Source organism: Prionailurus viverrinus, chromosome B4, assembly GCF_022837055.1.
Source record: "Prionailurus viverrinus isolate Anna chromosome B4, UM_Priviv_1.0, whole genome shotgun sequence".
Classification (NCBI taxonomy): domain Eukaryota; kingdom Metazoa; phylum Chordata; class Mammalia; order Carnivora; family Felidae; genus Prionailurus; species Prionailurus viverrinus.
The window spans coordinates 73,457,552-73,471,570 of record NC_062567.1 but is presented as its reverse complement, the minus strand read 5'-3'; the positions used below and the strand labels follow the sequence as shown (position 1 = coordinate 73,471,570).

Here is a 14,019-nt window from a genome sequence, read left to right as displayed (position 1 = left end):
TTGACCCTACTCCCTAGTTACCTTTCCCTTAATCTTCATACTTTCTCCACAACTAGGATCTGACTTGAAGGATAGGTGAATCACAAATCATTCTAAGGTGTGATTTAAGGCTTCTGAATTACAAAGGAATATTTGGATGGAATATTCCTTCTTAAAGTTTTATTTTAAAAGAATCCTTATAAAGGCTTTCATAGGCTCACTCAAAATTTTGGTCCTGCTCAATCTAACTCTGTTCCATAATGACAAAATTTCTTAGTCCCTAAATTTCCTCTGTTATATAGCCTTTAAGCTGAGAAGGAAATAATATATGTAACAAGTACCAAGTCTCTAGCATTCTTCCTAAGCTTTAGTGAGAAGTGAGCCATCAGTGAGAGATGGGATGAAAATCATAGGTTACAGGGAATCAGAATACAGAGATTCAAATATTGAGTCTGCAATTTATGATGTTATGTTAGGCAAATCGCTTAAGACTCAAATCCCTTTTAAACGGTAAAGTTGAATTTAAAATTCCTACTTAGCAGGATAGAAATCCAGATAAATAAGTCAGATAATATGACTGAATGTTTGGTAAACTGTTTGATAATTATCATGTTACTAGATATTTTCACAGATGGTTAAAGAGTTAAAATTTTAGGAGCGCCTGGTTGGCTCAGTCGGTCAAGTGTCTGATTCTTGGTTTTGGCTCAAGTCATGATCTCAGTCATGAGGTCAAGCCCTATATCAGGCTCCTTGTTGGGCATGGAGCCTGCTAAAGATTCTCTCTCTCCCTCTCCCCTGCTTGTATGCATACACACTCTCTCTCTCTCTCTCAAAAAAAAAAAAAAAAAAAGAGTGAAAAATTTAAATTAAAGGATATCAAAAACCAAGAAGGCCAACTACTAGTAGAAATAAGGTATCAATGTACTAAATATGCAACAACTGAAGAATAATTTAAAGGTATAGAGTGCTATGGAGATTTTTGATAACACATTATTACATTAGCCCATTCCTTTATTTCTAAAATAGACATTTTTGAAAGTGCTTTGGTTCTTAAAATGATATGTAAGTTTTCACCATATAAATTTAAAGTTTATATGGACTTTAAGGATCTAAAAGCCTTAGGTTAGACTACCTGTAGCTTAACATCTTCTCTAAAAGAGAAGCTCAACTAAAAGGAAGTAACTTTTTTTGCTGTTTATTTTTTTAATTTATCCAAGTTAGTTGGTATATAATGCAACAATGATTTCAGGAGCAGATTCCTTAATGCCCCTTACCCATCTAGCCCATCCCCTCCTCCCACAACCCCTCCAGCAACCCTCTGTTCTCCATATTTAAGAGTCTCTTATGTTTTGTCCCCCTTCCTGTTTTTATATTATTTTTGCTTCCCTTCCCTTATGTTCATCTGTTTCCTATCTTAAACTCCTCATAGGAGTGAAGTCATATGACATTTGTCTTTCTCTGACCAATTTCACTTAGCATAATACCCTCCAGTTCCATCCATGTAGTTGCAAACGGCAAGATTTCATTCTTTTTGATTGCTGAGTAATCAAAAAGAAGGTATATATGTATATACTACATCTTCTTTATCCATTCATCCATCAATGGACATTTGGGCTCTTTTAATACTTTGGCTAATGTTGATAGTGCTGCTATAAACACTGGGGTGCATGTGTCCCTCTGAAATAGTATGCCTGTATCCTTTGGATAAATACCTAGTAGTGTAATTGCTGAGTCATAGGGTAGTTCTATTTTTAATTTTTCGAGGAACCTCCATACTGTTTTCCAGAGTGGCTGCACCAGTTTGCATTCCCACCGGCTGTGCAAAAGAGATCCTCTTTCTCTGCATCCTCACCAACATCTGTTGTTGCCTGAGTTGTTAATGTTAGCCATTCTGACAGGTGTGAGGTGGTATCTCATTGTGGTTTTGATTTGTATTTCCCTGATGATGAGTAATGTTGAGCATTTGTTAGTGTGTTGGTTGGCCATCTGGATGTCTTCTTTGGAGAAGTGTCTATTCATGTCTTTTGCCCATTTCTTCACTGGATTGTTTTTTGGGTGTTGAGTTTGATAAGTTCTTTATAGATTTTGGATACTAACCCTTTATCTGATACATCGTTTGCAAATATCTACTCCCATTCCATCAGTTGCCTTTTTAATTTTGTTGATTGTTTCCTTCACTGTGCAGAAGCTTTTTATTTTGAAGAGGTCCCAATAGTTCATTTTTGCTTTTGTTTGCCTTGCCTCCAGAGACGTATTGAGTAAAAAGTTGCCTGCGCCAAGTTCAAAGAGGTTTTTTTGCCTGCTTTCTCCTTGAGGATTTTGATGGCTTCCTGTCTTACATTTAGGTCTTTCATCCATTTTGAGTTTATTTTTGTGTACGTGTAAGAAAGTGGTCCAGGTTCATTTTTCTGCATGTCGCTATCCAGTCTTCTCAGCACCACTTGAAGAGACTGTCTTCCACCGGATATTCTTTCCTGCTTTGTCAAAGATAAGTTGGCCATATGTTTGTGGGTCCATTTCTGGGTTCTCTATTCTGTTCCATTGATCTCAGTGTCTGCTTTTGTGCCAAGAAGTAACTTTTCTAAGGTGAATGAGGAATCAGCTATGAAAAATTTCAGTCATAAGCAAAGACTTACATTGACTTTATATGTTTAGAATTTCAAATTTCTTATCCATTTTATCCTTAAAAAATTATTTTAAAATGTTTATTTTTGAGAGAGAGAGAGAGAGAGAGAGAGACAGCGTGAGCAGGGGAGGAGGAGAGAGAGAGAGAGAGAGGGAGACAGAATCCGAAGCAGGTTCCAGGCTCTGAGCTGTCAGCACAGAACCTGATGCGGGGCTCAAACCCACAAGCCATGAGATCATGACCTGAGCCAAAGTCAAATGCTTAACCAACTGAGCCACCCAGACACCCCTCCATTTTCTCCTTTAACAAAGAGTTGGGTGTGTTTAAGAGATGCCTCTCCATTTTCTCAACAAGGAGTTGAGTTGCTTTACAAAGGCAAGTTGAGTGTATTTCCTGTTGGCATTTTCACCAACATATTATATGACAACTGTCCAAAATGATTTATCTACTTTAGCTTTATGTTCCATTCCATATCCTGCTCCTTAATAACTTTAAACTTAAGTCAAGTAATAGCTCCAACAATGTAAGTCAGACAAATTTTATGAATGGACAAGAAAAGTAAACTTGGGTCTAGAGATGATTATTACTGGATCACCAACAAACAGATTTTGAGTTTTACATACTGGAAAAGCCTCTGATTTTACCTTCCCACAGGTATGTGTCTGCTTTCATTTGGCCCCAAAATGAAAGCAGTTATCTGTATAATTCCCCTAGTGCCCCATCAATGTAATCTTACTGTTGCAAATTTGTTAAACCCTTTTCTTTTCTTTTATACTATAACCAACACAAAAAAATGGCTTCCTGAGTGACATTAACTCTAAGCTCTGGTTCAGTGCCAAATGGAGTTAGCTTACCTGCCAATTATGTCTTGAAGTAGCAACTACAAGGGGCATTGAAATAAGGTAGTATAAAAACCCAATCAGCCAGAGAGAAGGGCACCAGCAGGAAAGGGCAGGTAAATCTCTTTCCTCAAGTTAAATTGACCCGGTTGTCACGTCTGCTAATCAATCCTAAATACACAGTTCCCAGGCAGGAAACCATTTCATTTGTCATTTATCGAAGGAGGCTCTCCTTGGCTGGGTTCCAAGTCAACAGGAACTCACAAATCTCTCTCCCGGAACTGCATTTCCTGGTTTAGGCTGGTTCTGAATACAATCAGATCCTGTGGCGAAGTAATCAGTAAGCTAAACAGTCATGGAAACCAGAGGCTTATCAAAGCAAAGTTGGGATGATCTACTCTTAGCTCTTTATTCTTTTCCAAATGAGTCAATAATATCTGATATGATAGTAATCCAGGGCGAAGGGCATGGTACTTTCTCACAAAAGGTTCATAAAGAGTAGAAACCAGTTACTTAGAAATATTCGTAGAAGTTAGAGCTTAATTTAAGGTGAGTTTGGGAAGACTGCTTGGAGTTAGAGAAGTATAAAGATATAGAAGAACATATTAGGATAGAAAAGTGGCATCAACAAGTATATAGAAGAGGAAATGTGAATGTTAAGTCTTCTGGCTGAAGCAAACACGTATGTAAGAAAGACAGAAGATATGACATTAAATTTCTAGCTATAAAACCTGAAAGGAAAAACTCAGGATTCAGGACAAAGAGCCTGCTTAGGATTCTCTCTCTTCCTCCCTCTGTCTGTCTCTCTCTGTCTGCCCCCAACCCCATGCATGTGCCTGCCCTCTCTTTCTCAAAATAAATAAATAAACTTAAAACTATATACACAAACATATATGTACTTTTGGTTATGATGATTTAGTGGACCATTCTACACTTTGCAAATGATAAAAGTATGTGTCAGCAACTTTTTGGAGGCTTTATTCTACATCTTCATTAATTCATGCCCTTTTCAATTCCACAGGACGGAGGCTGCCTACACTCCCTTGTCTCTTGTTTCTTGTGGCATGAAGTAACCATACTAAGCTGATGAACAGAGACGTGGTTGAATACAACCACAAACAGGCAAGAAAATGGATGGTTGGGAGGAAGAGTGGGGTAGGTTTCCTCTATTCATGAACGCTTCCTCTCATATTTCAGATCTAGGCAAGTCTTACAGAGAAGGAAAGTAGACAGTCTTACACCTCCAAACATCAACCTAGCTGCTGGTCTTTCCATCACTTTACTGAATTTGGTCCTCAGGGCTTTTCCATTGCAAACAAGTCCCTTATAAAATGCAAATACCTCCCCAGAAAGGAGTTATGGCTACAGTATTAGTTACCACCTCAATATATAATGATTAAAACTAGCTTCAGCAATTTTAAAAAACATTAGAATATATTTCTCCCCGCAAAAGATTCTATAGTCAAATATGCTTGAGAAACAGCATAGTATAGCTCCCTCTTGTAGACTCACAGTGCACATTAGCATTGAAAAAGCACTTAAGTCCAGTGGTAAAATTTTTAAAAAAGTATTTTCAAACCTCTTTAACTACCAAACCCTATTTCCCCTACAGAACACATATTAATATATTTAAGATATGAGTATTTTTTATTGTTTTATTTTTATTTTTAAAGTTTGAGAGAGAGACAGAGAGAGAGAGAGAGAGAAACAGTGAGCATGCAAGTGGGGAAGGGACAGAGAGAGAGAGAGAGAGAGAGAGAGAGAGAGAATCCCAAGCAGACTGTGCACTGTCACTCCAGAGCCTGATGCAGGGCTCAATCCCACAAAACTGTGAGATCATAACCCGAGCTGAAATCAAGATTTGGACACTTAACAGACTGAGCCATCCAGGTGCCCCTAGTTAAGAGTATTTTTTTTTAGAACACAGTTTGAAAAACACAAAAGTAAAACAAATCGATTAATAATAAGGCACCAAAGATATGTTTAGGGCAGAGTGCATTAGGAAGGATGACAGGAGGTGGGAAAGCAAAGACAGGTCTTTTCTACTTCATAATTTTGTTCAAAAACATCATGCCATTTGTTGCAGGTTCCTGGTTTAAAAGACAGACCCTAAAGTAAGGATGTATGGTCCATTCTATAATTATTTGTCCTTTTCTGAACAGTATCAACCTCAAGCCCATTCCTAGAACACAAAGAGTTCTCTGTACCACCCATTTGCAAAATGGCCATGTGACCAAAAGGAGTTGAACGAAGCAGAAAGCTAAATATACCTCAGGATTTTTAAGTTTCTTCCCACTACATAGAGCAGTTAAGAGTCAGAAATTAAAGGACCTGGTGAATGGCAGACCATGTTTATAAATGATCATCTTTGTGCCATGTGATCAAATGCAACTTAACTTACCAGCTCTGCAATTCAGCAAAAGCTTGTTTCATTTTCTTAATGGAAGCATCCATCTCTTCTTTAACTACAACTCGATACCGTGCGAGAGACACTGTACAGCGCTGGAGGTCTTTCACAGATTTTTCAATATTGGAACCTTGGGAAGAAAACCCAAGGATTAATATAAAAAAAGGAGCACAAGTAACCTGAAAGTTAGATATGAACACCTAAGCATGTAAAGTAACAAATGTCATGTGGACTAAAAATGTTTCCTTAATGGCCACCTTCCTCACCAAAAAATTGATGTTTTCATAGATTTTTGTTTTTAACTAAGTATCCTGGCTAAGATGGAGTACTAGGAGTTGGATTTACCCTCCTGTCTTACACAACTAAACACACACACAGACAAAACATATGAAACCTGGTTTTCAGACAATAGACGATAGACAGTACTTTTTCCCTGAGAAAAGACACAAATGAAGTGAGGCCTACGATTGCCTCAACTTACTGCCATGAAAGAGTTTCCAGGCTGCAGTGCAAGGAGGAGAAATCCTAATCCTGAATTGAGAGGACAGAGCTAAGAACTTGGGGAGGCCAAGGTGGTTAGAATTCTAAGGGCAGAATACTAGAGAGGAAAGAGCTACACAAAGATGAGAAAATTGTACAGAGATCTGCAGGGGATTCTGAATGCATCGGTGTGAGGAAACTACCTGAGACAGGAAAAAGAACCACTGGAAAGGAATACGCAGAACAAGCCTCAGACCTCACCCAGCCCACAAATAGTTCATGTTCACACCAGCCAGAATAGGGCACCAGGTAGAACACCTGGAAGGGTACTCCCTCAGTAATGAGACAAAATTAGCTCTCAGGGCTATTCTAGTTCCACCTAACAAAGCTTAAAAACAAGCCTCAAACTGTTACCAAATAGTCCCAGAACAAATCATAAGAGTACTTAAATAAAACACAAAAACTATCTAGCAATCGACAAAGCAAAATTCACAATGTCTGGCACCCAATAAAAAATTACTAGGCATACAAAGAGGCAGACAAACATGATCCATAATGAAAAATCAACTAACAGAAACAGATGCAGAAATGTCATAGATGTAGAGTCAAGTAAATAAAGACCTCAAAACAGCTGATACAATCAGATACCGTAAGTTCAAGAAGGCAGAGAAAAGCATAAACATGTTAAGGAGAGACATGGTCGATCCTTTAAAAAACCCAGCTGAACCTCTAGAGGTGAAAAAAGACAATGTCTGAGATGACAATTTCACTGGATAGGATTAACAGCAGATTAGAAACTGTTAAAAAAAAGATTAATGAATTTGACAACAGCAACTTCAGAAACTATCCAAAATGAAGTAAAGTATTTGAGTACCAGTGTTTCAAAACTCTCTAAATGACAGGGTTTGGACTATAATTCACCATGCAGGCATTACAAAATTAATAAAATTCTCTGTGTAGTAGTTCGAAACATTGTATGTGGATAAGCCAACTTTATAGGTAAAGATAAAATATATTTACCACCCAACATATTCTAATCAGTTTCCAAAAGTTCTACCAACCTTTCTATATTCACCAATGTCAAAGTTATATATACAATTTATAGGTGAAATCATAGATCTAAGAAGTTTAATGTGCCAAGATATAGATTTCCAATTTTTTATTTAAATTCTTCCTCATCGTAACTTGATTTCTTTCCAAATCTAAAAAGCTTTCAAGCCTTGTGCTTTTCTTTTTGCTTGACTGAGTATTTTTGATGTGCTTTCTGCACCAAGCTGAGGGTCATGTTAGATTTAAAAGGAAAGCTTCACTAATTAAATTTAGCTCATGTGGAATAAATAATTCAATAAAGAGCTACAGGTTACAAGTGTCTTTTACATTTCTGTTTTGTACATTTAGTGGAGTGGACCATGATGCTTTAGATGTATGACACTCAGAGGGGCTATCATCTCTACCTGTTTAATTACTGGCTGATTATTTAAATGATGAGTATAGTGAAAAAAAAAATCAAATAACTACCACCAGTCGATACTGCACACTCACTTAAGAGGAAACGATCTTGTTTAAAGCTACAGTCTGACAGATATTAGTAAGCGCATGAAGTTGTGAAGAGAAATGAAAATATTTCTTTAAAACGTCATGTCAGAGTTGGCAGAGCTTTTTACTATTAAATCAACCAGGAGATAAAAATGAAGGAAACAGTACAAAAATGTTGTAGTAAAGCAAATAAAAGAAACAAGTTACTGTTAGTAGAAAAGTCATTCTGGCCAGTAGAGTTTGACTTTCATTCACTAAAAGGATCCCTGTCATTGTAACAAGACTGTACAGCATCTAAAATACTATCAGACTCCAACTGTGTACAGGGAGTTAGGGAAGGGTAGTTGCTGCCTCAAAAACAGAAAAAGTATTACCTGCTAACCTCTGAGATCTTATCTGAGGAACAAGGAGAAAATTTGCCCTCTCTAGCCAAAAGCACAATTTTTTTTTTTTTGTTTTCTCTCAAAGGTAGCCTTCTGATTTACCTAGCTTTTTGTTGGTGGAAGAGAGTGGAAAATCTTCCATCCCCAGATTTGAAAACTGAGGTGCTGTGGTAGGTCTTGAGAAAGATTTCGCAGCATTCCTATTTTGTTGAGAATTCTGGGTAGACTGCATAGTCAAAGACTTGGGCTCAAAATCAGAGATGCCATTCTCCAGCATGGACCCTGTCAAAGAAAGGCCAGTATTTTAGAGTAAAAGTTAGGAGGAAATCAATCAAGCAGTCTTAAGTATAAACAAATAAAAAAGGTAAAAATGTTTCAGGTAAAACTATGCCTCTGAAAGGTTATGAACAAAAACAACTGACAAAATAGAACAAAGAGCAGAATCAGTTGGACGAGACTATCAGGAGCTTCTGGCTCAGCCCTAAACTTCATCCTGAATGAAAAGGATGAGTCTGGGTTAACCCATCTCAAGATAAGCTAGCTTGTTCCCTGTACCTTGGTAGCTCTGGGCACAAGGAAGCACTAATTTCTTATAGCTTCTGTAAGTTATATTGAGGAAAAAAGAGTTTTACACTGTTCCAGGGAAGGAAGAGTTTTATTATTAATCTATTTATTTATTAAGTTTTTAAAAAAAGTTATCTCTACACCCAACGTGGGGATCGAACTCACAATATTCAAATCAGGAGTTGCATGCTCCACCAATGGAGCCAGCCAGGTACCCCAAGAGTTTTAAAAGCTTTAGGGAAAGCACAAAGAGTTAGGATATCAAAGAAGAGCTAGCTCAGGAAAAAAAAAAAAAAAAAAAAAAAAAGGAAGCCACTGACTATCTTTGGTTTATTTGAGGTTATAGCGTAGGTGCTATATTTTTCTCTAAGTCTTTTTGTGTGTGCAAGCTAATCAATAAAAGAACATCTGAGAAGTACAGAACAACTTTTAAATTGTCATTACATAATAACTCTAGCAGCAACAGAGCAAGTGGAAATGGATTAACAACCAAGTAATTAAAAAGCCAATTTTAAAAGACATATTCCCAGTATCTTCCCAACATTCATCAAAATGGTTAATAAAACAAAAAATGTGCAAGATATTTGAATTGACAACATTAATCTTAATTCTTTACTAGAAAACAAATGTGGGACAATAAAAACCAACAGTCTACTTCTCATGAAAGCCATGGGATTACAGTTACTATTATATATTCCTCACTGTGTTGGGCCCTAAAATAGTAACATCAACATCAATTCATCATCATCATTGTCCTTAATAATAAGCAATTTAAAAAGTCTTAAGGTCACCTTCTATAATCTCTAACTACTGAGGGATTATTATGTTAAAAGATTTCCACAAGACTGACTTAAACTAAAATTAAAATATAAGACAATGGAATAACAACTATATTTTCTAGGCCTTTGGTAACTACAGTTGACCCTTGAACAATGTGGGGGTTAAGGGCACTGACCCCCTCCCTTGCAGTTGAAAATCTGTATATAACTTTGACTCTTCCAAAACTTAAGCCTACTGTTGATCAGAAGCTTTACCAATAACATACAGTCAATAAACATGTTTTGTATTTTATATGTATTATATCCAATATTCTTACAATAAAGTAAGCTAGAGAAAAGAAAATGTTATTAAGAAAACCATTGGGGAAAAAAATCATTAGGAAGAGAAAATATATTTGCAGTACTGTATTATATTTTTTCGGGGAAAAAAATCCACAAATAAGTGGACCTGCATAGTCCACACTGCGTTGTTCAAGAATCAACTGTACAAAATTTGACTCTTTCATATAAAAGGCAACAAAAACTAAAAAATAAAAGACTAACTAAATTCAATTTATTGATTGCTTTTTCAACCAGGAAGCCCCTATATTTTTCAACAGAAAACAACTTTTCAAAGACCTGTTAATAAACTCACCTGTTCTATCCAGCACATCTGGTGTAGAAGACTCAGGATCTTCCAATTCTCTGGCATCTATTGAAAGTGTCTCCATACCTTCACTGAGTGAGTCCACAGACTCAGTATCATTGATGGCACCGTTGACATGGTAACCATTAATACCACCTTTCTCTGAAGAAGGCACAGTCTGTTCCTCTTGAATGGAAACCGATTTACTGGAATCTGGGATACTGTTACTTGCTTCTGCTGTAGGCTTTGGTTTGCTTTTCTTCTTTTTGTTCTAATGGTTATTCAAGATTTGAAAAAAAAGAAAAGAAAAAGAAGACCCCACAACCCAGAGAAGTAACTCTAGCTACCCAAAGGCAATCAATGTTATTAATTTCTCGTATGCCCTCCCCAAAATTGAACACATTATTGTATATTTTGAACTACTGACTAAAATAAGTATGTAAAATACTTTGGATAAACTCAAACACATAAATATAAAAAATGTATGCATGGAAAAACCCACCAAATCAAAAGATAAATTATAAAATGTGAAATACGTCCAACTTATATACAAAAAGTTAAATTTATACACAGCTCTAACAAAAAACAAACAAAACAACAGCCCAATAGAAAAAAATGGTGTAGGATACAAACACATGGAATGAAGTGCAACCTCAGTCTAATAAGAGACATAAATTAAAACTGCACTGCAGAGGATTCTGGGACAATGACAGAGGAGGAAGCACTAGTAATCTGTCTCACTAGACAATAATTACACTGGCAGAATCTGTGTAATGTAACTATTTTGGAACTCTGGAGTCTACTGAAGACTTAAAATTTGCAGGTGAAGACCTCGACAGTAAATCGTGGTTAATCTCAGTCAGTATCAGCTCCTCTCATAGAAGCAGTTACCTTAGGGTGCAGGCAGCTGTGCACCTGTTCTTGGAGCAGCTCGCACACATTGTGGGAGCCAGGGCAGACAAAAAGGACCCTGTCCTCCAAATTTTGGGGATCTGCACTCTGATCCCTGCTGCTTTTTTTGATCACAGGAGTGTAGACAAAGAGTCAGGCATCCATTGTTATTGCACCTCCTCCCATTGTTGTAAGCCCTGCCAGCTTTGGCTGAGTGACTTCCAGGGAAATAAAAAGAGCAGTGCCCCCAGAAAGCAAACAATAATAAAAAAATAGCAAATCCTGAGGAAGGGGCAGAATCTGATTTCCAAAGTTATCACATTATTAGATTCAAATGTCCAGTTTTTCAACATAAAATCACAACTACAAAAAACAAGTATGATCTACTTAAAGGGAAAAAATCAACTGCCTTTGGTAACCAGAAGGGAGGTGGATAGGGGGATGGGTTAAGTAGGTGATGAAGATTAAAGAGTGCACTGGATGATATATGGAAGTGTTGAATCACTATATTGTACATCTGAAACTAATATTATGCTGTATGTTAACTGGAATTAAAAAAAAACAAACAACTGTCTTAAAGATACTCAAAAAATTAAAAGAAGATCTGGACAAAGCCAAGAAAACAAAGTATGAACAAAATGTAAATGTCAATAAAGAGATAGAAAACCTAAAAGAAATTAGTTAAGAGGGGTGCCTAGGTGGCTCAGTTGGTTAAGTGTCTGACTTCGGCTCAGGTTATAACCTCAGGGTTTGTGAGTTAGAGCTGAGAGCCTGCAGTCTGCTTTAGATTCTGTGTCACCCTCTCTCTCTGAATGCCCCCCCACCCCACTGCCCTGTTTGCACTCTCTCTCAAAAAATACATTAAAAAATCCATAAGGGGCGCCTGGGTGGCTCCATAGGTTGAGCATCCGACTTCAGCTCAGGTCATGATCTCGTGGTTCATGAGTTCAAGCTCCACATTGGGCTCTATGCTGACAGCTTGGAGCCTGGAGCCTGCTTCAGATTCTGTGTCTCCCTCTCTTTCTGCCCCTCCCCTGCTCACACTGTCTCTGTTTCTCTCAAAAATAAATAAGCATTCAAAACAAAAACAAACAAGTGATTTCACTTATTAAAAAAACATTAAAAAATAAGTAATTAGGAAATACTGGAGTTAAAAAATAGAATAACTGAAATTTTAAAATTCACTAGAAAGATTCAAAGGCAGATTTCAGCAGCAGAAGAAAAAAAATCTGTGAACTTGAAGATTGGAGAATGCAAATTGTAAAGTCTGAGGAAGAGGAAAGAAAAAAAAATTGAAGAAAAGTGAATAGAATCTAAGGGACCTGTGGGACACCAAAAAGTAGACCAATATACACATCATGAAAGTCTGAAAAGAAGATAAAGGGACAGAAATAATATCTGATGATATCTGAAAAAGAAATACTGGCTGAAAACTTCCCAAATTTAATGAAAAACATGAATATAAACACCCAAGAAGCCTAATTAACTCTAAGTAAGATGAACTCAAGGAGATTCACACTGAGACACATTATAATCAAACTTTCAAAAGACAGAATCTCGAAAGCAGCAAGAGAGAAGTCACTCATCACATACAAGGAATCTTCAATAAAATCATCAGATTTCATCAGATTTCTCATCAGAAACATGAAGGCCAGAAGGCAGTACGTGGATATACTCAAAGCGCTGAAATAGAAAAGTATGGTCAACCAAGAATCCTATAACTGGCAAGACTATCCTTCAAAAGTGAAGGAGAGGGGTGCCTGGGTGCCTCAGTTGGTTAAGTGTCTCACTCTTGATTCTGGCTCTGGTCATGATCTCACAGTCTGTGAGACTGAGCCCCGCATGTCAGACTTCGTGCTGGTCATGGAGCCTGCTTGAGATTCTCTGTCCCTCTCCCTTTAATCCTCCCTGCTCATGTACTCTTTCACTTCCTCTCAAAAAATTTAAAAAAAAATTTTTTTTAAGTAAAGGAGAAATTAAGATATTCCTAGATAAATAAAAGCTGAGGAAGTTCATGACCACCAGATCTGCCCTATAAGAAATGTTCAAAGGAGTCCTGCAACATAAAATGAAAGGACACTAGTCAGTAATTTTAAGCCATATGAAAAAATAAAAATCTCAGTAAAGGTAAGTACATGAGCAATTATAAAGGCCAGCATTATTATAATGGTTTGTAACTACATATTTGGTTTTCTGCATAATTTAAGAGACTAATATGTTAAAAAAAAAACTATTAATCTAAAATCTACTTTGGTTTGTAACTCCAGATCTTATTTGTACATAATTTAAGACACTAATGCATTTAAAATTTTTTTAATGTTTTATTTTTGAGAGAGAGAGAGAGACAGAACTCGAGAGGGGAAGGGCCAGAGAGAGAGGGATACACAGAATCCGAAGCAGGCTCTAGGCTCCGAGCTGTCAGTACAGAGCCCAAGGCGTGGCTCGAACCCGGGAACTGCGAGATCATGACCTGAGCCAAAGTCGGACGCTCAACCGACTGAGCCACCCAGGCGCCCCATGAGACTAATGCATTTAAAAGAATTATTAGTTTGGGGCACCTGGGTGACTCAGTTGGTTAAGCATCAGACTTCAACTCAGGTCATGATCTTGAGGTTCATGAGTTCAAACCCTGCATCCGGCTCACAGCAGTCAGTGTAGAGCCCACTTTGGATCCTCTGTCTCCCTCTCTTTCTGCCCCTCCCACACTATTACTCTCTCTGTCTCTCAAAAATAAACATTAAGAAAATAAAAATAATAAAAAAATATAAGTAAATAAAAATAAAAGAATTATTAGTTTATGCTTTGGGGAACACAATGTATTAAGATCTAATTCTGTGACATCAACAACCAAAAGAAGTGGGGATGGAGCTGTAAAGGAACAGAGTTTTTGTATGTTATTGAATATAAACT

General features: G+C 37.1%; 1 protein-coding gene across 6 annotated transcripts in view; it reads right to left on the bottom strand.

Annotated features, from left to right (window-relative positions):
• The window catches only part of SPATS2 (spermatogenesis associated serine rich 2), a 150,622-nt gene that overhangs the window by 17,465 nt on the left and 119,138 nt on the right, over positions 1-14,019 (bottom strand). For all 6 annotated transcript variants that reach the window (XM_047866659.1, XM_047866662.1, XM_047866661.1 and 3 more), the window contains 3 exons: positions 10,228-10,489; positions 8,353-8,532; positions 5,846-5,981 (listed from right to left, as the gene is read on the bottom strand). In XM_047866659.1, the coding sequence (XP_047722615.1) occupies positions 5,846-5,981; positions 8,353-8,532; positions 10,228-10,489 (578 nt within the window). The remainder of the gene's footprint in view (positions 1-5,845; positions 5,982-8,352; positions 8,533-10,227; positions 10,490-14,019) is intronic.